The sequence below is a fragment of the Phaethon lepturus genome, unplaced genomic scaffold, assembly GCF_000687285.1.
Source record: "Phaethon lepturus isolate BGI_N335 unplaced genomic scaffold, ASM68728v1 scaffold4095, whole genome shotgun sequence".
NCBI classification, from domain to species: domain Eukaryota; kingdom Metazoa; phylum Chordata; class Aves; order Phaethontiformes; family Phaethontidae; genus Phaethon; species Phaethon lepturus.
Window position 1 is genome coordinate 53126 of NW_010542543.1, and position 26968 is coordinate 80093.

Here is a 26968-nt window from a genome sequence, read left to right on the forward strand (position 1 = left end):
TACCAAGAAGAGTCGGGCTGCATTATCTCTGGAGCTGCCCTTCAAGTAGTTGCAGGCTGCTGTTAGATCACCCCAGCCTCCTCTTTGCCAGGATGAACAAGCCCAATTCCTTCCACCTCTTTCAAAGGTCATGTGCTCCAGACCCCTGACCTCCTTTATAGCCCTCCACTGGGCCCCCTCCAGTTTGTCTATATCTGCCTTAAACTGGAGACCCTAAAATTGGACACAGTATTCAAGATGCAACTGCATCAATGCCAAGGAGGTGGGAATACCTCCTCTGGTTTGCTGGCCGCACTCCCTGATAGGAAGTCTGTCCTATTACATACCGTGATTAAGTTCACTCAGAGGCAGCACAGTGGCAAAATCTTCTGTTTAATGTGTCGGGTGAATGTACTTTTTAAAACCATTCACAAGGCAAAGTAGATAATTATTGTGATCATTGATGTAGGCAAGGAAGTTAGCGGGTTTTTGCAATTTTCTGCTTTTTGGTGCTGCTGTTCCTTATACAGATGAATTTTGTCCTCAAAAAATAAACTTCTGGTGATTTTGTAGTTGCGAATATTAAAGAACAAAAAAGAGATATCTGAGAATTGTGATGAACTGTGTGAATTCCAGGTAATTTTGCAGCAAAACATTCTGAACTGTAAATCAAAATAGCAGGGGTGTGATTTTTCTGCGTATCCAACCTATTTCTTGGTGGATGGAAACTTTTTATTGCTGACCCATTCTTAGCACAAAAAGTAACTTTAAATGCAAGCTCTCTGTGCCCAAAAATTTTGATTGTAGTTTGAACCGCTTTGCGTGGGTAGTAACTCCTTGCAAGTGAACACTTATACCAGTGTAAATGAGACCTTACTTGGCCCATTTTTAATTCTTGGTTAAAACTTTTGTACAGCAACGGTTTTATAACAGTTCCCATACAGTCAAGCTTGCTCTCTTTTGTATTCCTGTTGTCTGTGTTAACAGCCTTCTAGCTAGAGTGGAGGCACAAATGTCACTGTTTGACAGCCTGTTCTCTGGACAAGTCACAGAGCATCAGAATATAAGAATCATCCTGTGAGTTCAGACCAATGGTCCATCTTGCCCAGTATGTTCTCTCTGACAGTGCCATTAGTAAAGAGAGGTGGTTTAGAGAGAGCATATGAGTCTTGTCTCTTCCTATGTGCCTGTAATCTTAGTCTCTGACATATCAGGTCATGCTGCTTTGTAATTTGAAAACATCTGCTTCTACCAGCATTTAGGGAATAAGGTGTAAAACAGTCATTAGCAGAACACTGCAAATAACAGTGATGGAGCTAAGCAGGGTTTCTGGAGTTCCAGCCTTGTGGACAACAGATAGTTGCATGAGGACTGTTTTCTTTCTTTTCCCCCTGTCTCAGCTGAGTGATCTCTCACGCATGCACGCTCTCTTTTTTTTTTTTCATGGTTTTTAAGCAATATGCTATCTGGAAGGGACCTTGAAGGGACGTTTTACACTGAGGAGTGCCTTTATGACGAAATCTTTCCTTCCCAAATGTACCCTTCTCTCTTTATAGATGGACCTGATACATCAGTCCCACGCTGATGTATATACCAGATGGCATACCAGTGAAAAGCAGCTTATGCATTTTTATTTTTTTTTTTAATTCAGCAACTGTGGTAATTTACGGTAATGCTTTAGTAGTTCCCTGGGGAAGGGGAAAAAATGTACCTGTTTAAACAGGTACTTTATTGCTTTAATGTAGAGCAGTGACTGTTGGGCCATGTAACAAGGCTGAGAAATGGTGGTCAGGCAGATTCTCAGAAGTGATACCAAGAGAACGGAGGTCCTGTCTGGTCTGTGCACATGCTAAAGTCCAGCTCATTCCTGTATTAGGGAATTTGTGACTAATACATGTAGAATGAATTTTTCAGGAGAGCAGACCTCACCTAATGTTTGAGGCACTTTCCTGAGAATACCCAGATACCAGAATGTATCGGGAGGCTGGAAATCAGTGAAAATAGAAGGCTAGATAGATTGCTTGAGACTTGTTTAGTGATGCTGTCTGTTTTCTGTCTCATATAATGCTATGTTAAGACCCAGGCAGCTGCAGAGAACCAGCACTGAGCTATGTAGTCCTCCTGAACAGGTTTTCAAAGCTGACTATTTTTCCATTATTTACTTTAACCCCATCACTTTTAAGTATAACTTAATCTCTTCCAGCGCCTTGGGCAGCTCCTTATTTACCACACACTTCTTTCAACTGGAAGAAAAGCTGCTTTGTTTCTAGGGTGAAATTTTATTCCTTTGAATTTATAGTGTGTTAAATCACCGGTAAAATGAGTCCTGTGTCACCATACCAGCTCTAGAATCTGTAACATATAGTTGTTACCTAGACCTTATACTTGGCCCTTGGCACAAGTGTTGATTTTAGTAACAGCAGCACTCTCCACCAGTACAAAGTTGTCGAGCAGATACTTTACACTGTGAACTGCTCAGCTATTACAGTCTTGCAGTATGTGAAAGAATCATGGCTAGTACTGTGGGACTGCCAAGCTCTAGAATTAATCTTGGGGAATGAAAATAGAACCAAATCTTCAGGCTTCTTGCTCGTCATCCAACAGGCCAAGCACGTAGGACAGATTCAATTCAGACTTGGCCCCAAATTTGTCTAAAATAAAAGTCTATCAGTCATGTTCCTATCTTGCTTTTGTAATTACCGTGTATTCTGATTAACTGAAACAAAAACCCATTTTGTTTGACGTAACTGTCAAATGAATACTGCTGCTTTGTGAGAGTCTAACATTGGCTAAAGCTGACTATGGACAGAAATGAGAACTTGCTTCACTTCCTTTCATTCTTTAGGCTAAGAGAAATGAGAGTACATGAAGACACACAGGCACAAGAAAATTGTTGTTCAAAATCCTATACAAGCTAATGTGCTTTAGTAGCCTAGGAAGAGAAATTTGACCCTTTTTAATGGCAGATTTTCTAAATTCAACTGCCCATTTAAAAGCCATATAAGAAAAGGACAGAAGACGCTTTACTTTGGAAAATACAACCTATTCTTATTCTCAAAAGGACGCATGAAAGTACAATATGGTTTGTGTAACATTTAGCCTGAGTGATGCTGCTCCTGATTCAATGCTAGAGGGATGAAGTTGGCCTGAGGTTCCAGATCCTGGAATTCAGAGGTGGGCTTGAAATTTTTAACTGAGGCCTGTGTGGAGGATTAAACAGTTTACTGATAGAATCTCCAAATCATCTAGTCTGCCACAGCATCCATGCAGACCACTATGATACGGTAATTGTTTAGATTCATGCCATTTCAAACCTTTCATTAATTTATAATATAAACCTTAATATTACATTTATGTCCTAGAACATCACAAGATTTATTATTTAATGTCTATACCATGTTTAAATCAGATAATTAGATTACAGAATAGCCTCTGCCACTGGCCAAAAACTGATACGGAATATTCTGAGCCTCAAAACCAGGCACATCAAAATAAAGGCCTCTTTAAAAAATTACTGGTTTACACATGAATTTGTGGTACAGTGCCAGATTATCAAAGATGTGCAGTTCAGGAAAATTATATTTTCTTAACCCAGCTTTATCTAAATTTTAGATGGCAGACCGTTTAAGTCAGGAGAGCTATGATTTGTAGAAGAGTACAGTAGATTTTTGTGTTGTAAACAAACCAAGGAAGGGTAAGCAACTGAACAAAAAGGACAGTGGTACCACGTTGGCTGGCATATGATGGTCACAAGCACATTCTGCTTCCGCTGTATCCCTGAGTTAAGCCTGGCCAGCTCTGTGGAAACCTCTGGAGCTGAAAGCAGGTTTGAATGGGTAGATGTGAATCCTTGTAACATGCACCACAAAACTACTCCTGTATGGAACATTCCTGTCCTCTTCAGTAGTTTCCAGTTCTAACACATTATAATGAGCTGGGATGCTGCCCTAAAGACCCATCCTCTAGGCTGTATGGAAGGGCTGGCAACAAGCAGAAAGCTTTTTTAAATGTTTGTTTCCTCCAGTTTTGGCATCTGTTCGGAGCCCGTCCAGACTCCCCCTTTCCGCTACAAGAGGACAGACGCCAATCTGTGAGCCGGCAGCCTTCATTCACGTACTCAGAGTGGACAGAGGATAAAAATGAGGATGACTTCCTAGATTTGGATCCTGTACCAGAGACTCCGGTCTTTGACTGCGTAATGGACATTAAAGCGGAGACAGATCCAGCTACTCTAACGGTTAAATCCGTGGGCTTGCAAGAAAGGTAGGGTAGATGTGACTATTAATAGAGGAAAGTCTGGTCCCAGATTTTGTGGATTTAGGGGTTCTGTGCCTAGTAAAAAACTTCATTGCCTTCATGAATTTCACTTTAAGATGTGGTTATAAAGCCAAGTACCTGCATTATTTCCTGTCTTGTTTTCAGTCCAGTCATAAGCATATTAGCCAAAACCCATAGTTTCTAGACAGCTATCAACAAGTGTTATTCAAAAGCATAATTTCTTTCCTTTAAAATAGCCATTTCCTTTAAAATAGCCATTGTCAGCCATGCTGACAATGATGGGTCAGTCTGTTATGCTGTAAGCAAACTCCAATCACTCTGTTTTGCAGGAGAGGTTCAAATGTTTCACTCACACTGGATATGTGTACCCCAGGCTGTTCTGAGCAAGGTTTTGGCTATATCATGTCACCACGGTCAGTCTCTTGCCATTTCCCACGATGGCAACTGCATAGCATGAAATCCACTATAGGGCCACAAAAGCGTTTACTTCTGAAAAGGGGTGGATCTTGTTAATTTTTTTCTTTATTCCTTTCTCCAAAAGCAAACCATGGGACAAGTAATAATTTGCAATAATTCTCATATAAATGGGTTAGTCCAAAAGTAAATGAATTCCTTTGACATTAACTGAGCACTTAAACTTCAGGGTTAGCTGGTGTTCGCTCCTTGAACCAGCAGGGCAATGGAGCTTCTCAGAAAGATTCACAGCTGGGAAAAGGCAATTTTAAGATAAAAGGAAGATAGGAATGATGCAGCATTGATTTGTGTTGTCTGAGTGAAGATGGAGAAATGCATCTCACAGAAAGGTCACCTGTAATGGGTGAACTTCAAAAGGCCCAGAGGTGGGTGAATTCCAGAGTGTGTGAATGGGGGAATGTTCAGTGGAGTTACTGGGTGTTCTGTTGGACTGAACTATCCTTATACTTTCATCCATAAGATTATTTTATTGCACTTTGCCAGTGTGTCTGTGTGTGTGAGTGAGTGGATGAGTGAAAGGAAGTACATCAGACTTAACAACCTCATGTCTGAGGCTGAGGTTGATTTAAGGTTCCTTTCCTTTCTTCTGTGTACCACAGGAAGACTGAATTTATATTGTTGGCAGGCTGCATCTTTTTTCTGTTCTGTGTTCTTTCAGTTGTCTTAGTGAAAGAGAACAAAGATCTTGAGGATAGAAATCCCATAAAGAAATTCTACAAAGGTGATGATGTTAAAAGAATGAGGTTACTGAAGGGCCAAACATAGCAAAGTATCACCTTTCTTTATTTCTAGGTTTTCAAGCTTGATTGGAGTTCTAACCGTAGTTAATCCTCATATCTAAAACTTAAAGGGCAGACCTTAGATATTTATTTTTTTTAAAGTATGATGCTGAGTTTCCAAAATGTCACATGACACAGTAAAAGGGAATGCTACAGAAGAGGCTTTTAATTTGCACTCTGTGAGATTAGAATGTTTTTTCTCACTTTTTAGTCTTGGTTACAACATCTGTCCTAAAATGTCCTACCTTTTATTGTTATAATCTTCTACTTTAAACATGAGATTGCAGTAACCTCTTGGCCTTGTCCCTGAACCTGCTGCTCTCAGTGACTTTTGCCATTGTTTTACATTATGGGCATGATTGGTCTTGAAATGCCTCATCATCCCTGATTTCATTCCATCTCTCATCTTAAAGGTGCTGACATTTCTTCTCAAGTGACTGCTAGCCTGCAGGAAAGATACTCGCTGCTTCAAGAGAAGTGGGGAATATCAATTGATTCAAGTAATGAGTTACAATTTAAAAAACTGTCAAAGAAGTAGAGGTAGGAAAAAGGAAGCAATTGCTTGAAGTGCTTACACTAGGTAAACATGTACACTTAAGATGTGTATGTTGAAAACAAGTTTGTTTTACGAGTGCTTAAGAAGCCGGATATCATTTCAGGTTTGGGCTGTGCTCTGACAGATTTCATTTACATCAAGCATTGGTCATTCTTCCTTTGTTTGGTATTATGTTGAATTACCTTCCTATCCCTTTTTTGCATCCATTCTGCTTCTCCATCTTACTTCCCTCTCATTCTTAACCACCTATGCCATTAGAAGGGTAGTCACTAGCTAAATTCAAACAGCACTGAATGTTACTCTTAAGAAGAAACAATCGCATTTCCTCATGCTGAAGAACTATTAACATCTCTATGTATGTAGCCTCTTCTACCTTAAAAGAACCAAAAGCATTCGTTATCAAATGCATCTATTTCTGGGGAAGAATGTAGTAGCTATTTAACAGCACACAGGGTGGGGTCAAAATCTTTTGAAAGGTGTCACTAAAGATTCAGTGTTGACCACTAATGGTCATGTTTCATCCAAAATCATTTCCCTATGACTGTGAATCATAGCAGGAGGCTAGCTGCACATTCTTTTGGAAAAACTCCTGAATCCAGAAACGGGCAGTGATCCAAGTAACAACTTCTGCTGTCATCTTTGTGAGCTAGACATGCCTGCATGTTTGCATGGTTTTTCATTAGCTCCTGCAAACACCTCCCAGCTAGATTTTGCCAGTTGAGAGTCATCAAAAATAGGTTTACTGCGTGGATGCATAGAACACTCCATGTAGTAATCATCATATTGTACGATTTTATTATTATGTTAAAGATATTTAAATATAGATTCACTGATGGCATTTGAATCTTACTTTTGTCTGTAACATGCGAGATTGACAGAAGCTCAGAAATGCTTTAAAATGGTATTCATTAAACAATGCAGGTATTTTGAGTTTTTTGTTTTATTGTGTGGCTAACAAATAAAAGCCACTAAAAATTCTACACTCAACAGCATCTCTGTTTTTAATGTGACTGTTAAAATGTTGGGCCCTTCATTTTACCTTTCTTGTGATGTACCATTGTGGAAAGAAAGTTTTTCAGACAGAAAAACTATTTGCTGTAATGTTTGGCATCTCATGTCTTTGTTATTTATTTATTTTTAAATTTAATTTGTTAATGAACTAATTTATTAATGAACTGGTAATGTTTATCCCAAGATCTTGCCCTACTGCGGCCTGACAAAAACTACAACCAATATTTTCACCTCTGGTGTCTAAAATATTGGTCCATATTCAAGTATCTGAAAATATGGTGTGATTTCGACAAGTATGAAAACTGTCCTTCAGTTGCCTGCTCAACATCTTTGGCAAGCAAGTTGCTAAGTGACACAGTATGCAGTTACCTTACCACAGACAGCACTTTGAAAGTGTTGGCCTTCATAGTCCGGTGTACAAAATCATCTTCTGCTCTTGTCTACACAAGAAGCTTCATCCATTTTTTACAGTTAGTGACCATAATGTACAAAACAGAACCAGCTGGGTTGCTTTTCAGATTTGCCATTCATCTGTCATTGGGACTGTATCCATTGCTGACAATGATGGGTCAGTCTGTTATGCTGTAAGCAAACTCCAATCACTCTGTTTTGCAGGAGAGGTTCAAATGTTTCACTCACACTGGATATGTGTACCCCAGGCTGTTCTGAGCAAGGTTTTGGCTATATCATGTCACCACGGGAACAGTCAGCCCAAGAATATCTCCAGACGGCATCAAATGTCCTTACTGAAGAGGAACTGCACAAGAAAGCATTGGATCCTTTCATACTCCAGGCAGAGTTCTTTGTGAGTGTCTGACCTCTCTATTCTAGGAGCATCAGAAAAATAGGATGTTACCTCTCTTCTATGAACCTTGCTATTATTTTCTGCAAGTCTAAAATTAGTATGTGCAAACTCAATTTCCATCAGTGAAGTATTTAATGCAATTCTGAAATTTGTCATCCCATGGAATGACAATGTCTGAAAGCTTTCAGTGCTGTTGTCACTTAAAAACTAGAAAATTGTTTCTGGCAACAACAAAAAAAGCTTTCTTTCCTTCCCTCTCTTTCCTTCCCTCTCTTTCCTTCCCTCTCTTTCCTTCCCTCTCTTTCCTTCCCTCTCTTTCCTTCCCTCTCTTTCCTTCCCTCTCTTTCCTTCCCTCTCGGCATGCTACTTTTTAACAAAAAAAAATCAAAAATTTTCACTAAGGTACAGAAGAAAAGCCAAGTTTGCTATAAGCATAATTTATGAAATGTGTCTGGAGTTGCCCTAGGGATTAAATTAGTCCAAGTGCATGCTCTTTGCTGTTGAATGCTTGGCATGGAGCTACTTGCCAAGCCTGAATGTTCTTCAGATAACTGAAGCACAAGATGACTATGTCACTCAGCAGGAGCCATAGAAAGTATATCTTACTGTGGTTTTTTTCTGCACAAAAATCATTTACTAGTTGTAAACGGCTCTGTCAGTTGCTTTTAGGAATATGAATTATGTTCACTGTATCCATGGTCACTTTGGGAGAAAGAATTCTTTGCCTCATTTTGAGGAAAAAATACACGTGCACAGGTGAAGCAAGCAGTTGAAAATTGGATTTCTACGTAGTTTAGGATAAAGGCCAGATACATTTCGGTGTGTTGACTACACTGGCTTTTTAAATCTTTGCACTCCGTGAGCCTCTTCTCTAGCTGCTTGAGTGTCTGTATGATAGGCGTTGTCATGTTTATTATACATGGAAAAAAAAAAATGCAAAATGCTGCAGTTGCTATGAGTATTGTGTCTACTAGGCAGGGTTGTAAATTCATGCACAAGATGGGAGGTAACCGGGGCACAGTCTTTGCATGCTGGGGTATTTCAAAGCACATGATCAAGAGCTACTGAAGTTAATGCTGCCAAGTCAAATATTCTCTTAAGCATGGATTCTCAGCAGAGCAGGGGGAAGGTGATGTTTCGCAACATAACAGCCCATTCAGCCTGTCCTCTTTATGACTTGCAAGGGTCTGAAAGAGCAGGAGTAACACTTGCTGTCCTCCTTCCTTGTGCAATTTCGGGGTTGGTTTTTTTCACTTCAAAAGCATGGCGGGAGATGAAATAGTCTGGACTTCTGTTTTAAAATAGACCACCAGATATCTGTGGCCCTTAATTCACTTAGTACTGTACAAGTTGAAGAAAAGCAGCTTTTGTGTAGACAAGCCCTGATTCTTTCAAAGTAAAGCATCTGTTGCTGTTCTAGGGAGGAAATGTTCACTTAGTGAGTGCCTGAATTGACTGCTGAACAAGTCCACATACAGTTTCATCAGTCTCTGAGGTGCACTGTAGCTTTCAAGCAAAGAAAATAATGTTAAAAGTAGGGGAAAAAATGCTTAATTTCTCTGAGATATTTTGAATTAGTTTTCCTGGTGTTCAGAAAAATCATTCAACAACCAAACTATCCCAAAGTAATTTCCATTCTTTAATGAAAACTGAAAAAGCATAGATAAAAATGCTATGTAATCAAAATGTCATTTCTGTAATTAAAAATTGTAAACTAGTGGGGACTTTTTTATGAAACAGTCATCACCAGCTAGCTCTGCATCATGTATTTTCAGTCTGTCTAACCTACTTGGTTTTCAAAGTCCAGACCCACAATGAAGCAAGCAGCTGTGTTTCATTTTTGAAGAAAAGTCAGAGGGGATGTCACTTGCAGAGCTAAGTCCTGAAATTCTTACAAGATTCAGAGTTTTTATTCAAGCAGAAGTCATGTTGATTTCACCAAGAATTTGCTTGAGCAGTGAATGACTAAGTCCCAAAGACAGACCATGGAGCTTGGCTCAAGTAGAGTTTTGGGTGACTCAATATCAAGTAGCAATTGAGGAAAACATGAAGGTTTCATTCCCATGCAGTTCCCCAAATTGATAGGAAACTACTTCAACAAAATGTTTTTTTTTATCATCAGCTGCCTCTGGTTAAGCCCAACAGTATGCTCAGAGCTGTGTAAGAGGAAGAAAACAGGTAGTCAGTCTTCTGAAGCTCCAGAATTTAACATAGTCCATAGCTCTGCTCATCTTAATTTCTTCCCTGTGTGAGGTTTGTCTTACTCAACCTTGACTCCTATTACCAGTAAGTCCATTAGTGGTCTTTCAAATCCATTGTGCAGCAGCTGGGATGACCAGCTCTGCTCCCAAGCTCCCATGAGCCTTTACTCTGCTGAGCCTGGTTGACACATCCATCTCCTCACATGCCCACAGACTCTAGTTGGTGGAAGGTTCCTGTTTGTTCCTGCCTGGTGTTGGCCACTTACTTGCAGAAGATGAGTAGGGGGGAATAAGAAGCCCCTCCATCTTTGTGTGTTCTTTGGGTCAGTAGTGTAGAGAGCAGGTAATCCCTGAACACCTGTTTGCTGTCCTTGCCCGTGGAGCTTTTAAGTGTGGTGAGCAAAAAGAGTGACACTCCCCCCAGCTCCACAGAGTCAGGTCAGTACTCCAACCTGTCATAATGTGTGTCATAATTTGTTGCTGGTGAAAGTCACTAGTAAATTATTTCCTTCCACCCTCAGAGAGGAAGAAGGCATGTGAGTCAGAAAAGATGGTGTCTGAGGTCCATTGCTTTTGGAGCAGGGTATCTTACCTACCACCTTTTGCTTATTTCTGTGCCTATACTTGCAATTCAGTTCTAATAATATTAGGAGCTAACATAATGCTCTCGTGCGTATTACTCAATGAATTAGTCACTATGAGTGTTTTCATATTCAGGATTTCAGAAAAGAAAGCCAGTGACAGTAAAAGGAAACATCAATCGTATTTTGGTGGTAAATTTCTAGAAGTACTGTACCATATGTCTCAGTTGACTTCATCACTTTGCCTCTCTCACAGGCAGGATGTAATGGGCTTGGATTTTTTTATTCCTCTTGTGAATCTAATAATACTACCTGCTGTGTCTTGTGGTTTGTTTGGTTTTTTTAACAGGAAATTCCAATGAACTTTGTGGATCCAAAGGAGTATGATATTCCAGGCTTAGTGCGTAAGAATCGCTACAAAACAATTCTCCCAAGTAAGTTTCCTGCTTTTTAAGCCACTGAGGCAGGCTGGTTTATTCCACATGCTGAAAGGCTTCACTTTCCTTTCCAGAATGCATCAAGGGTGCTATCACTACCATTGTATTGGTACTGTATTGTCCAAAGGCCATATTTATGAAGCAGCAACGTGGCTTCCAAGCATAAATCAAATTTCAAGAGGTACAGAACATGAAGAACCTGAGATTCACTGAACATCAGCAGCACTTAGATTTTTAAATCATTAGAATTGCATCATTTGGTGCTGCTTAAAAATTCTAGCCAAGAATTTAGTGTGTTTATTCAGATATTGCTTTGTGGTTTCTTTGATTAAACTCTTTAGAAGGATTACATGTTAGCAATGTTATTTTCCCGACTGATGTTTTTGTCAGATTTACACCTCAAATGTGAACTGAGAATATTTGGAGTTGGCCTGATGGCATTAAGATGATACAGAAAATCAAAATCTTTTTCTTTTCTGTTACACTATTTTTATTTGTAGCCAGGAGTATGAGTTTTGAGAAACATTTTGGTACAAATTTTTACAAGTGTCATCGTTTTCCCCTGTGTCATACTTAAAGTTACTTTGAAAAGTGATATGATGAGATGTCATGCCTCTTTGTTTGCTCTAAGCCATTGTTGGAAGACGCCACCATGAGCCACAACAGCTCTATTTGCAAAGCGCAAAAGGTTCAGTGTCAGGTTAGCAAAGTTCAGAGAAGTCAAAAATGTCCTCAGCTATACCTGTCATTTTAGTCAATCAATCTGCATTGGAAATGATTCCAGAAGAGGTTTTTTATCTACATTTATAACTCCAGTGGCTGCAGCCAATGATCCAATTTGCGCAACCTATCTGATGACTTTGTACTCCACCTTAGAGCGAAAGTGTAAAAACATTCAGCCATGTTTCACAATTTCTGTACTAATGACTGAAGTGAATCATTCATGTATTAATTCACTGTTTTTGCTGGAAAGGGAAGATTGCAAAAGTGGCTAGTGATTTCAGATACCTGAACTGCTAGATTAAAGTGATCTGTATATTCTAAATTTGGTATCTAATGCGTACTTTGAGAACTGGATCCATTTTAAATACCTTATATTGGATTTTTAAGCTCAAATATCAGAATTGCTGTCATTTTGAACACCCTGTTCCAGAGTTGTAATCAGCTGGCCCACTGTCATATGTTTTTACAAATTATTATTCAGTGGGTTAATTATTTGCTGCAAGCATAATCTGAGCCATGTGGGTATCTGCAAGCAGCCATTGTTGTCGCTTTGACCTCTCCAGATAAGATAACTAGTTTCTAACCTGCCATGCAGATGACATCAACTTGGGCAGAAGTGTTGATCTGCTGGAGGGTAGGAAGGCTCTACAGAGGGATCTGGACAGGCTGGATTGATGGGCCAAGGCCAACTGTATGAGGTTCAACACGGCTAAGTGCCAGGTCCTGCACATGAGTCACAAGAAACCCATGCAACACCACAGGCTTGGGGAGAAGTGGCTAGAAAGCTGCTTGGTGGTAAAGGACCTGGGGATGCTGGCTGACAGCCAGCTGAACATGAGCTAGCAGTGTGCCCAGGTGGCCAAGAAGGCCTGTATCAGAAACAGTGAGGTCAGCAGGAGTAGGGAAGCAATCGTCCCCCTGTACTCAGTTCTGGTGAGGCCACACTTTCAATACTGTAACAAGTAACAAGCAATAGGACAACAGGAAATGGCCTCAAGTTGCACCAGGGGAGGTTTAGATTGGATATTAGAAAAAAGTGTTATCTATCAGGCACTGGAAAAGGCTGCCCTGGGGAAGTGGTGGACTCATCATCCCTGGAGGTATTTAAAAGATGTATAGATGTGGTACTTAGGAACATGGTTTAGTGGTGGACTTGGCAGTGTTAGGTTTACAGTTGGACTTGATGATCTTAAAGGTCTTTTCCAACCTAAATAATTCTGTGATTCTCTGACTCCAAGGATTAGAAGGCTTATTCCAAGTTCATTATGATCTGAATATTTTTTTTTCTGAATTAATTCCAAAACTAGTAACCTCTATGCAGCTTTGTCCCTGGCTGTGACCAAAGGATGGCTTGATATTGCTGAGGAAAGAAGAGGGCTGACTGTTCACTTTTATCCAACTACCTCCATTTTGAAAGGCTTGGTGCTGTCAGTAAAGAGGCTAGCAAGGAGAGCTAAACATCCCCTTTATGCTTCAAAGCTGAGGATCCCAGTAAACTATCTATGCACAAAGTAGGAGAGGGAACCAGAGGCAAGATGAAGGAGAGTCCAGTGCTTTTCAGGCTTTGACCATCCACTGACTTTTTTGTTTCTTGCCTGACCAAAGGTAGTCTATGCTGCCTTGAGTATCTACCTAGCATTCTTCCAAGTTCTAGCTGCAGAATGCAGTAATGGCAGGAGCTCCTGAAGAAGCTGCAGTAGAACAGACTCAGACGAGTGATTATCATAGGGAACAGCAGATGCTTGATTACCAAACTAGAGTCAAACCCAAAATCTGAATTAAATAAGCAACTAAAATTCCCTTAACAGCTGCATTGCCAGAATCCATCTAGGCAGTTATCATTAAAAGGTAAGCAGTCACTTAAGATAATGATCAGTTCATGAGCTAGCAGTGTGCCCAGGTGGCCAAGAAGGCCTGTATCAGAAACAGTGAGGTCAGCAGGAGTAGGGAAGCAATCGTCCCCCTGTACTCAGTTCTGGTGAGGCCACACTTTCAATACTGTAACAAGTAACAAGCAATAGGACAACAGGAAATGGCCTCAAGTTGCACCAGGGGAGGTTTAGATTGGATATTAGAAAAAAGTGTTATCTATCAGGCACTGGAAAAGGCTGCCCTGGGGAAGTGGTGGACTCATCATCCCTGGAGGTATTTAAAAGATGTATAGATGTGGTACTTAGGAACATGGTTTAGTGGTGGACTTGGCAGTGTTAGGTTTACAGTTGGACTTGATGATCTTAAAGGTCTTTTCCAACCTAAATAATTCTGTGATTCTCTGACTCCAAGGATTAGAAGGCTTATTCCAAGTTCATTATGATCTGAATATTTTTTTTTCTGAATTAATTCCAAAACTAGTAACCTCTATGCAGCTTTGTCCCTGGCTGTGACCAAAGGATGGCTTGATATTGCTGAGGAAAGAAGAGGGCTGACTGTTCACTTTTATCCAACTACCTCCATTTTGAAAGGCTTGGTGCTGTCAGTAAAGAGGCTAGCAAGGAGAGCTAAACATCCCCTTTATGCTTCAAAGCTGAGGATCCCAGTAAACTATCTATGCACAAAGTAGGAGAGGGAACCAGAGGCAAGATGAAGGAGAGTCCAGTGCTTTTCAGGCTTTGACCATCCACTGACTTTTTTGTTTCTTGCCTGACCAAAGGTAGTCTATGCTGCCTTGAGTATCTACCTAGCATTCTTCCAAGTTCTAGCTGCAGAATGCAGTAATGGCAGGAGCTCCTGAAGAAGCTGCAGTAGAACAGACTCAGACCAGTGATTATCATAGGGAACAGCAGATGCTTGATTACCAAACTAGAGTCAAACCCAAAATCTGAATTAAATAAGCAACTAAAATTCCCTTAACAGCTGCATTGCCAGAATCCATCTAGGCAGTTATCATTAAAAGGTAAGCAGTCACTTAAGATAATGATCAGTTACTTGCAATCCTAGAGTTGATTCTAGTGAGAAACATGGTAATAGTCTGTAATTCATTTCATTTATATTTCTTTTGTGGTAAATTCTTTTTGCAGATTCTCCAATATTGCTGTTGGTAGTAAAATGGCTTAAAAGGTGGCTTTTTGATGGCAGAAGGATGTTTTTGGGAAAATGCCAAGATAAGGAGGTTGATTTGGATATTTCATAACTATGAATTTGTTTGCAGACAGTCCTTTTCTGGGGATGAGTCCTATGGTATTGCCTGGAAAATTACAATTTTTCTCTAAGGTGCTTGGAGGCACTTTTTGAATATATAGAAAAGGATGTTCTTGTTATAGAATTCCAGAGGTGGCAAGAACTTATTGGAGCATGTTGGATACCAATTTCATTGAATCCTTTTCTCAGGAGTAACATTTAGACAGACTTTTTAAATTTCTACGTAGGTCTATTGCTTTTACACCATTTTAAGTTATGCAAAACATTTCAGTTAAGTTTAGCAAGTTCCTCTAAAATGTCAGGCACAGTATCAACACAAAATGGCCATAAAAGAAAAATATAGCTGACATTATTTGGTTTCTTAGAGACACAGACTACTGCTGTTCTTTTAAAGGCATGGTTTTGTCTTGAACCTGGCCTGTGCACTGTTTTTTTCCTGGGTAAATTGTTTTCATTGAGAGTAGGATTTGATTTTGCTTAAATGCTTCTCTATTGAAAATCTGAAATTCAGACTGCAAACTGTTATATTAAAGTCTTGTTATGATTTTTTTTTTAAAGAAGGAGTTATTCCTGTTCATATATTTTTAAGAGATGCAATTCAGCTTAGGTTACACTTTCTGCAAAACAAAGCACATTCTTGTGTCAACAATGTGTTAATAGGCCTCTCTTACATGAAGTAAGGTTGCAACTGTTTACTAACTGCCTATACTGCCTTAACACATGTAAATACTATGTTAACAGAAAAATCACAAGCCAAGTATTATAATTTAAAGTAAAAGCATGTTCTGAATAATGTTTTAATATTTGTGGATACAGCAATAACAAAGTCCACGGTGAAAAGTAACTCAAATTCTATTGCAGTTGAAGAATACTAAAAGCAGTTGGTGCTTAAAAGTCTGTGGCACCTGTTGATAGAGTTCTTCAGATCTGTTTTATTTCTCCCCAAAGACACACCATGAGATGGACAATGTAGTGTTATTGCTGCTATTAGTAGGGAAAAATCATGTAATCGTTACTGAAACTTCAGCAGACTCCATGGATGACTGCATAAAACCCAAGCAAAGGAACTTCAGGCAAGGGGTCTAACTACCCACTCCAGTGACATTTGAATAAAACATCTGACAACCAATGTCACCTTTTTAATGGTGTGATGTGTTGCAGGCTCTCAGAATTACTGATTAAAAAGCAAATTTTTATCTCTTGTCTCATCATCTTCCCAGCACTAGAGGGGTAAGCAAAGTTGAGCAGGAGGGAACTGTATTAGGAACTCCCTGGTTTCAGTGCTTCTGTGCTAGAAAACAATATCTTTGTTAATATCTTTGCTTTGCGGATCATATAATAGATAACATGAATCTGTTCTGACTACAGTGTTTCATGCTGAGTCTGTGTAGTACAGTAGAAATTGTGTGCTTAGTCCTTTGCTTTACCCAATATCGCACTATTTTTGCATATTTTTTGTTTTGTTCTGGTTTCTGAGGCGGCTGGATTTTTTTAATGAAGTCATCTGTGGTTTGTTTTTAATATTCTCCTGGTGATATACACTGTTAGTGTTTGCTGAGGCCTCTCTCAGGAAGGTGTTTCTTGTCAATGATAAACTGTGTAGTACTGGTGAAAGTGGATAAATGTGGGCCTGTGTCAGTTCACATTAAAATCAGTGAAACAGCTCCCATTGACTTCAGTGGGAATTGGACTGAGCTTCTCAGGTGGAATAATATTTTCATTTGTTATCTTATTAAGAATAATGCCTCATAAACAGCCCCAATGAGGGAGAGTCAAGTACTGAAGAGACTTGAAACTGTACAGGAAACTGCTAATATTCTTTACTTTTTCTTTAATCATTGCATTTGTTAATAGCACATCTTGGAGTTTAGTTCACTGCAAGACAAAACGGGTAAAGAGTTATTGTCATCTGGCTTGCCTGTGTGCAAGGAATCTGTGTTTATGGTTTGGGAGAAAAACTGTTTTCTATCATTTCACAAGTAATATTCTAGTATCTTACAAGCCAGAATGAGTCTGTTGACCTAACAAATTGAGAAATAATTTCCTGGAGCAGAAAACTTCTTTTCCAGAGTCACTCTGGGACACTGGCTCTGCATCAGGAACAATTAAGCAGGCTTCAGAGAGTGGGTAAAACTATGAGAAGCAGCCAAATTACCCCAAACACCCTTTCCCTTTTTTTGTGGTAACATTTTAACATGGGAGCTCTCCAAGGCCACTCACATCTGTTGTGATGGCCATGGATGCATGTAAGTGTCTCTCTGTACAAAATAATCTTGTGTCTCTCTTTCTCTCCTCTGAGCAACTGATAAACTATTACTTATTTCTCTGCACCTTTCAGATCCACACAGCAGAGTGTGCCTTACCTCAGATGATCAGGATGACCCCCTTAGCTCTTACATCAATGCTAACTACATCAGGGTAAGAGCTCAATAGTCCAATGTGTCTGCCTAGCCTCTGTCAGCCACTGTTAACGTAAACAGAACTGCAACATCCACTGGCTTTTAAAGGCATCCTAGCTAAACTGATTGCTCTTCTCTCCTGCTTATATTAACTGAAAAACAATTTATCTCAAAGTGCAACTGTACAGGTTCAGACCAGACAAAAGCACACTTCTGCACTTCTTGATGCAAATTGCTTGTCAGCTGGCCTGACCAAGGCACTGGATAATAAGCCTGAATAAGGCTCTTGACCTAGCCAGAGTCACCTCAAGGCTGTTGGACACTCATTGCTGGAATTACGTGAGTCCGTATTGTGCCTTTGCTCCATGTACACATGTGCAGGAGAGAGAGAGAGAGAGAGAGGGGAAGAACTGATTCTGTGGAGTCACCATTCCAACCAGTGGTAGCTCTCTGTTGTAAAGACTGGACCTTCAAGGTTGTGGTGGTCGTCCCTGTTAAAACTGATCTCTTGTTGTTTTGTTGGCAGGGCTATGGAGGAGAGGAAAAGGTATATATTGCTACTCAGGGACCGATAGTTAATACTGTCAGTGATTTCTGGAGAATGGTGTGGCAGGAACGTTCTCCCATCATTGTCATGATTACCAATATAGAAGAGATGAATGAGGTAATGGTTTTACATATAGTCTGTGTTTTTATCTATATTATAGCAGATATTTTTGTCATAGATGCTAAGCCAGTGAACAGAAGTTGAGTGTCAGTGGCCTGAGCAATCAGAGCCAGCCTTAAATTCTTCAGGCTCAGAGAATATGTGGGCTTCTCTTCCAGTGCAGTTTACTGTAAGTCTTGTTTTGCTGTCTGACTTACCCTACTGCTTCTTTTGCTATTTTTCCTCTCCCAGCTGACCTGAAACCTCTCCGAACCCAGCTCTATTTGCAGATGCTCTTTTAAGTTCTGTCTAAAGGAATCAAAACCAGTAGTACACCATAACTCCTAAGGTTGAATATCTTTAATCACAGAGTTGGTGCTGCTTTACCTTGCATTTATTATGATTCAGTGCCTATATCCACATTTCATTGAGGCTGTCCGTGGATTGTGAACAATGCTAGTTTACAATACTCAACAACTAGAGCCAACTTGGATACAGAAGACCTTTTCCTGAATGTGCCTAGGAAATGCTTTTGAAATACTGAAATTAAGATGCTGAAATTTTCTATTCACCACCTACTTCCAGAAATTAAACTGTCATGGTGTTTCTATTAATCCACCTAACGTAATTTTTGTTTGTGGTTTAATATACTGCTGCCCTCCAGCTGCTCATTACTTACCTGCTGAAATATTTGCCCCATAGCAGACTTGCAAGAACCATGTGCCTGGGCACAGACAAGTAGCTGAGCTTAGGTCTGCCTTCAATGGCAGTATTAAGATGTGAGAAAGTGGTCTGGGCATGTGTTGGACTCTGCATCCCCTCTCACCACAGGCAGCAAGGTGTAGTGGAGAGATCCAAGTTATGTTTCTTAAGCTGCAGCAGCAGTATTTGTCAAAGCGCATACCTGAGAACCCATTAGTAATTTAGGTGAGAGAGTTTCCTTTGGAGAAGAGGCTTCAGACACTTAGAAGCCCAAGAATATGGGCATACCTCTGTCATACATGGCATTATAACGACTTAAATGCTAGTTGGAAGCTCAGTGCCCATAATTATGCATGTGCGCAAACCTTTATCTTTCCCCAGTTGGGGATTTTAATGAAAAAAAGACATGAACAAGACAGACACAGAATTATCATGCTTTGCAAGTTAAAAATGATCAGTTATTACAGCTGGCTGATTGAATTGATGATGCAAAGTACCGTATGTTGCTGATCTAAATGCTTTGTTTGCACTAACATTTTAAACTCACATATGCCCCTGTCTGAGAGGCAGCATTGAAGTAGTAACTTGTTGATCAGAGTTGCCAGCTTAGGGCAAATAAGATGTTAAAATGTCATGACATAGTCCTTAAATGATTCTGGTACACTTTGAGGTTTAAAGATGATGATGCAGATTAAATACTGATCCTGAATGACACATCTGGTGAGAAGTTCTTCCGCTATAGTTTTCATAGCACGATTGCCTAATAGGAATGTAAAGTAACCTTTACATTTGAATTTCCTCTTGTGCATGCTGAGCAAGTATTTCACCCATCATCTCAGTCTTGGGAAGCAGTGCACTGCAGTGCTGATGCACTATACAACAGGAGCTTGCTGCAGCCTATATATCATAACAGAGCTGCTCAATCTTTTCTGATACCTTTTGTGTCAAAAATTAAACAGTGTCAGGAATCTCAGCCATAAATGTAGGGTAAGTCCTTTCATGTAAATGTCTCCTATATTAATTCCCTTTCTTCCATAACACATATATTAATATATGAATAACAAGACTCAGAAGTACGTAGATTCAAAACCAAAACCTTTCTTCGGCAAAGATGCTAGTAACAGAGGCTTTGCGTTCCTCCTCAGTGCAATGACTTTGCTAATGTGAGTATTAAAAGCTCTGTATCTCAGCCCTCTGTCACATCTAATCTGAACTGACAAACAGCCCACAGAAATGAGTGGGCAATCTTACTCCACGCCTTTAAGCAGAGCAATGTCTGTGCTATTGATAGCTGCTAGCGCTTTTGACATTTTTTACAATGGATTCTTCAGTTTAAGAGGATAGGAAGAATTTGCGTAAATAATTTTAGAGACACAGTGGGCCACATTCCCAGTGGGTTATTAACTGCTGTACTATGCAGATGGAACAACACTGATTATCCTACACAAAAATTTTCACTCTAACTTTGCAAGATACTTTTCTGTTGTTAGTCTTTCTCCTGAAGTGCAATTATTTTTAGTGGGGGAGAGCAAAATGATTTAACTTGCTTCCTTCAAGATTGTGTAGAGCTGTGTAAAAAAGGAGGCTTTAACTGGGTTGGTCCAATAGCAGGTTCTTATTCTCCTGTGATAATGAGATTGCTTCTTCCATTATCACAAGGGAGCCTTTTTCTCAGACCCTGCCTTGTTCATGTCATGCCTTGTTCATGTCATTCCTTGTCCATGAGCTAGTTCATGCACAGTGTTGAAGTGCTTGTCTCTTCCTTTGCTTATTGATTAGTTTAAAGAGAAACCACATACCAAAAAACACAGTCTTTTTCAGTCCTCCTTCCAGGATAGGAGTGCTTACAAATTCTCACCTACTCATGTCTAGTGTATCAATACCACAATGTAGACTGATAGCAAGTGGACTATAGTTTGTCCTTCTCTAATTGTCAGGTTGTTCTGGCTGCATCTCTGACTGTTTTTTGGCAAAATCAAATGTAGGAGTCTAATAGGTCTCACAGCTATTGCTTCCTTTTAGTTCCTTAGCTTTGAAAGATTCTCAGTGTCCATTTAAAGTAGATTTTGATACATAATCTAATTCCCAAAATATCCCCAGTCATGTTTTGTACAAAAACCTATGCAAATTATTATCTTATAAAGGGTCAATGCTCTCTGAACAGAGAAAAAAATAGAAAACATATATTTTGTTTCTATATCAGTGTATGCACACCACAGAAATATTGGTGACTCGTGTGTATTATACTAATCATTATTATCTTAAGAAAAGGATTAATCAAAAAACAGGCACATGGCCACTGGCTTTTCTAATGAACCTTCAAAGTGCACATCATTTGCATAAAGATAAATAAGGATGAGTGTATTTAAAAGCATTGGTTAGTCATTACTTGATTTGTGCATTTTTAATCATGCAATCAGGCTATTATGAATGCAGCAAAATTCACCTGAAATGCAGTCCCTGTTTAGAAAGTGAAAACTTGTACTTATTATAGAAACAACACTCATTCATATTCATCTATGCATGGACTATATCCAATTTCAGAGGAGTAAAAATGAACCTTTTGTGATATCTGCTTAACTAGATTTATTTTATATTGTACACAGAAATGCACGGAATATTGGCCAGAGGAACAGGTCACCTATGAAGGAATAGAAATCACAGTTAATAGAGTTATACAAGCAGATGATTACCGTTTAAGGCTCATCACCCTAAAGGTAAATCATTCCAATGTACCTACAGTAATTTAGCTGTTTAAACCCTTAAATGGAGATGTTCATGGAGAGTTGTCTAGAAATCTTCTGCACAGTGTACTGTTGTACAAGTACCATGTTTCATTACTGAAGTCATTATAGCTTTGCCCAGTTTGCCAACATATAAAAACTACAGTAAAACAAGCAGTCAGAGATTTAGACTGCATATGTACAACATGAAACTACCAGGCCAATTGTAGTAGTACAGGATTCACTCAGTAGAATAAACCAGTGACTCATTCTATGCCTGTGTCTTCTGTGTTGACTGGTCATTTAGAGTGACATGTTATCTCACAGATAGCTTCTTACCAGCCTTTGCAAGTCAGACAGACAGCACTTGTGGAATAACCCGCTAAACTCTGTGATGGTGTTCTGTAGAATTCAAAGGTTTGTTTATTCTTTGAGCCATGGACTTAGGCAAAAGGTTACTGATTACTAACAAGGAACTTCTGCCTGCATGACATCTTACATATTTTGTAGTATGGGAAGACCCCTAAGAAATATTTAGGTTGTGCTTCTTGTCTTTTCATAATAATTATTAGGATGCTGTCACAGTGCTGGATACCTGCCAGCTGTTCAGACCTAAGGTGACTTGTGCTACTAACAAGAAGTGGGGGAGTTGAGAACTGAGCAAAAGCCTTTTTAGTTTTGCTTGCTATTTTCAGTTTCAGCAGTGGGACTACTGGTCTGCTTGGCACTTGTCAGTGGTGTGGTAGCACCACTTCTGTTCACCATGGCTGAACCCCTTTTAATAGGTACCTTGCTAACTTATTCTTTGAGCGATTTGGCTGACTTGACTTTGAACATGCTTTGAGGGGCCATTCCACTCCAAGACACTAAAACTGTTGATGACCTTTAAAACCACTTTCACCACAGCATACCCCGTGCTTACATTTCTAAACATTAGTATCTTTCCATCTAACTGTATATGTAGTTTTACATACCAGTAACTATTCTGTCATCTTGTGGATGGAGAGTTTAAACACAGATTTAATTTTTTTAAATACTTAGATGATACTTAGTCTAAAGTTTCAGAGTCCTATTTTACAACTATTTTCATTGTTAGGTTCTAGAATCTCCAGCTATGTGTTTATTTACATAAACTTTATTCATCTTTCATCGACTAGATCTTCCCTTGACCTCACTATAACACGACAATTTCTTTCCAAGCTGAAAAAATTCTCCTTTTATCCAACCAGTTTCAAGTCTCTTCAGCCATATGCTAATAGACAGAAAGCCAGCATATGAAATCCCATTTCTGAACTGAGAGTGTGGAAAGTCTGTCACTCATGTTTTTGGCAAAGGCAGCAAGGAGAAAAAATCACACTACCTGACAAGTGGGAAGTAAAGAATATTTACAAGTATGTTGCGGTCTTGCAGAAGTCTTAAATACAATTTATCCAAAACACTACAGTGCAGCAGCAAGAATAATACACAGATTAATTCTGCTGGAATACTGATATCTAACAGAACTGGTCACTTTTTAGTTATGGTAACAAAACAAGATTTCCTCAGTAAAACACTACACTGTCTGCCAGAAGAGTTTTTCATAATTGTTTTAAATTGTTAAATATAGCATTTTAATATTGGCAAATATTGCAATTTTTTTTTCAGCTTCACATTAACTTTAGAGATTTAAGTTGAAATGGTCTTCCTTGCCCCCTCCTACTCCCTCCTCCCCTCCAAAAAAAAACCCCCATTTTCTCTATATATTTCTGGAAGGAAATTTGGTTTTCTCACTGGGGAAGGATCATTCAAATTCTTCTCAGGAAGGTAATAGCCAGTTCCATTTGCAGATGGGAATTGCAAGGGAATGGCTTTTAATATCGATATTGCAGTAGTATATCCAAAAAGCAATCTCACTTTAACAAGTGTTGCACAAAACAAAGAAACAGTCCTGAAGAGCTTAAATATAACAATTCAAGCGCAATAAGCCATACTCCCATCTCACAAGTACCTTTCATGCTAATAGTCATACCTGCTGAATGTTTTATTCCAACAGCAACCTCTCAGTGTTTTCCCAAATTCTCTTGTCCCTGCTTAGTTCTTCCTTAGGTGAAGCTCTCCATGTTAGAACTAAGGAGCTTCAGAATTTAGAGTCAAATATGAATATCTTTTCTGTATATGTAACTGTGTATCCCACAGGGGGGAAAACCCAACAACCAGCAAACTGAAGGCCAGATTATTTGTCAGGGCTGGCATATCCACTATGTTCAGGCACTAACAGAAAGCAAAAATGAATAGCTGGGGTAGCAGAGTATGGCGAAGTCATAAGGAAAGAAGTAGAGAAACTACACATTTTTCCCAGTCACAGCCAAGACAGACAAGTGCTTTCCTATCACAAATGATACGAAAGTCTTTACTGGATGTACAGGTCTCCAAGGATTTAGTTTTTCCCTACTCAGATGACTTGATCGTTTTGATTATTTTCTTTAAGCTCATCCCAGTTTGTTTTTCAGTTACACAATACTCTTTTTTTTCAGTACTAGTGGGACAGTGTCGATTTCCTCCCATGCCCAAATGTCAGGAGGTAAACTGCTGAGTTCTAGAGCTGAAATAAAGATTCCATTTGTTCGGTTACCTTTGCCTAGAGCTGTACATTTGTCATTTAATAGCAATAGTGGAGTAGCAGCTCCAGACTATATGTTTGTTAAATGACTTGGTAGCGAAAACTAGAGATGCCATAAATTGACTCCTGTTTTCCATTAAGATACCACCACCAGCAATATATGATTACTGTATGTGTTACAGGGTGGACTATCATACTGTTCTCAGAATAGAGGACTGGATTTGGCAAGCTTTAGGAATTTAGAAAATGCTCAGGCAATAGGGCAAGGCTTGTTTTTCTTTCTCAAAGGAACCTGCCAGTGTCTAGCCACTGGTTCATGATCTCAGCCTCTGCTACAGCGTAAATGATGGTAGACTTCAAACATTCAATTAAGTCATGCTTCCTCCTAGGTGTTCCCAAGTCTTCTCAGTCTCAAGGAAGCACCAATAGAGAATATTTTGTTGAAGTTAAAGCAGAAGCGTACAGAACCACAGAAGTCAGGGTTCTCTAAGCAGAAGCATAAAATTGGCAACAGCATAGACAAAACTAAAGACATCCAGAGTTCATCATTAGAACTTTGGCTCTTTTCTGCTTCTGTCAAATAAGTGACTTCATGTAATGATTCATGTTTTTATTCAGATGACTTTTATCTGCTACTTTTAGTATTATTGACAACATTTTTATTATAATTTTTCACAACCCACTTAATCCAATGTTCATAACTTCTGTGGCTCACACATAGTCAGGCAACTGTGTATGTTCATGTTTCAGAGCAGTGTTGAAATTTGGTCAGATTTACTGTAGTGAGCTCAAGTACTATTCATGACAACTAGTTATGCTCTCTTAACCTGATTATCTCATCATCTCATTAGGGTAAATAACCTAACCTGTGACACGATAGTAAGACTCTCTTTTCCTAAATTGAGCTTACCCTTGAGGTTCCTATGGCTGTGCTTCAATGAGCAGTGTAAGCTGGAACAGCAACCAAATGAAGCCCAGCTTCCCTTTGTCCAGCAATCTTGTTCCTACCTGTGTGCCATCTCTCATGTGCCCACACAAGCGTTTATGTGACTTTGTTAAGCCAAAGGGGGAAGCTGATCAATGCATCTGAAAATTAATCCAGCATGAGAAAGAAAAAAAATTTAACTAGATCGCTTCCCCAGTCTAGTTCACTGTGAAGCTATGCGAAATCTTTGTCAACCAAAGAGAAGGATGGAAAGTGGCACAACCACAGAGCACTTTTAACAGCCAATGACTGACAGTGATAGGGACTTAAGAGTATAGCTGACAAACTATTTCCAGATTTTTGTGCCCTTTTCTTTAGAAAGAGACAAATTTGTTCTCTTTTTCCTCGACTCTTAAACTCAGCCAGCCATGTGTTTAAGGGAAGGTTGTGGAAGTTAACTCTTCTGTTCCCAAACCTTTTGAAGCCATTTGCTTGACCCTATGCCAGCTGGCTTATCTAGTGGTTGAAAGGTTCCCTGAGCTCCATGTTGCTGTTTGGCACCTTTAGAAATCACGCAGAAGGATGTCACTTTGAACACACAAAATCAGAAGCTCACAGTGCTACTTGGCACTCAGAAAAGGTAACAGCACATTTGCTGTATTCATAGCCATGCTGAGACATAGAGAGAATTGGAATTTGTGTCTCTCAAAAAGCGCTGGACTGCAGCTAGATACAATTCCCACCTTCCGTAGTGTCTCTGAATTTCTCACCGTGTCTAAGAGAAGAGTAGAATTGACAGGAAACTGATATGAGTCTGTCTGTCAGAAGAGATAGCAAAATAAGCTCCCCTCTCTCTCCCTCATCTATCTAGCTATCAGAGACAGAAATATGGCTCCTGGCTCTCTGTCTGTCAAATACATTATAAAAGCAATTATGTCACAAGCAAAGCTCTGGCTTTGCTGAATGAATCTGTCAAGAGGGAACAGGCTGCCTGGAGTGTTTTGCGCACAGCTCTTGGCACTAAAAGAGCAGCATACTTTGGCGAGGTGGGGGGGATTATTTTTTTTAAGGCAGTTTACTGAAGTGCAGACATGATATTTGAAATCCAGATTTCTATGTTGTGTGGCTTGCCATTTGGATCTCCCGTTCCATTTAGCATTGATTTACTCATCTCATTCTTAAAGGGAAGGCTGGGTTTCAATATTAATTTAAAACTTTGTGGTGTTTGTCTTAACTGGATTGCAGAAAGGAGAAGAAATCAGAAAACTGAAACATTACTGGTACACATCTTGGCCAGACCAGAAGACACCAGATCAAGCACCCCCTCTGTTACAGCTAGTACTGGAAGTGGAAGAGGCAATGCAGAGTGCAGAAGAGAAGAACGCCCCAGTGATTGTTCACTGCAGGTAAATAAACGTTGTATCTGACTTTTAAGGGCTTCTTTGCATATAATGGCATAGTGCAGATGCTGTCATATTGGCCATCAGTCAGAGGTGGGGGAGATCTTGCCCAACTGCTTTTGAAATATGCTTGGAACTTCTAAAATTTAATGATAATAATTTTCTATTATCAAGTGTTGCAATCAGATACAGACTGAGCTGAACAGAGAAGCTGGTGGTGGCTGAGTTACAAGTAAGAACAGTATAACTTTATTTACCTTACCAGCAATATATGCCTTTAACGATCTTAAAAGGGCTAAATCAAAGATTAACACACTGAGCGAAATCAAGTAGGAAGACACATGCAAGCAGAAAAATGAGAAGATTCCTTCTTTGATTTTAAAAAATTCCTGATTAGGCCGAAGATAATAATTCAAGTGTAATACATAAAACAAATGAAACAGTGGCAAAGCTGATTTGCAGCACGTACTTACTAGCAGACAGGAAATGTATGCAACTGATAGCAAAATGGAAATATCTGTGAAAAGCCACTGGCAAAGATGAAAACTTCTTATATGGAAGAAGCAAAATCCTTACAGTGGTTTGAAGCCTGATGAGAAAATTGTAATTATC

General features: G+C 39.4%; 1 protein-coding gene across 1 annotated transcript in view; it reads left to right on the forward strand.

The window, feature by feature from the left end:
- The window catches only part of PTPN5 (protein tyrosine phosphatase, non-receptor type 5 (striatum-enriched)), a gene marked incomplete at its 3' end in the record, with an annotated part of 75558 nt that extends 49196 nt beyond the window's left edge, over positions 1 to 26362 (forward strand). Inside the window, exons 5-11 of the mRNA XM_010288056.1 lie at positions 4004 to 4242; positions 7693 to 7882; positions 11014 to 11098; positions 17301 to 17380; positions 17888 to 18025; positions 21316 to 21426; positions 26202 to 26362. Of these exons, the coding sequence (XP_010286358.1) occupies positions 4004 to 4242; positions 7693 to 7882; positions 11014 to 11098; positions 17301 to 17380; positions 17888 to 18025; positions 21316 to 21426; positions 26202 to 26362 (1004 nt within the window). The remainder of the gene's footprint in view (positions 1 to 4003; positions 4243 to 7692; positions 7883 to 11013; positions 11099 to 17300; positions 17381 to 17887; positions 18026 to 21315; positions 21427 to 26201) is intronic.
- Positions 26363 to 26968: the final 606 nt, after the last annotated feature.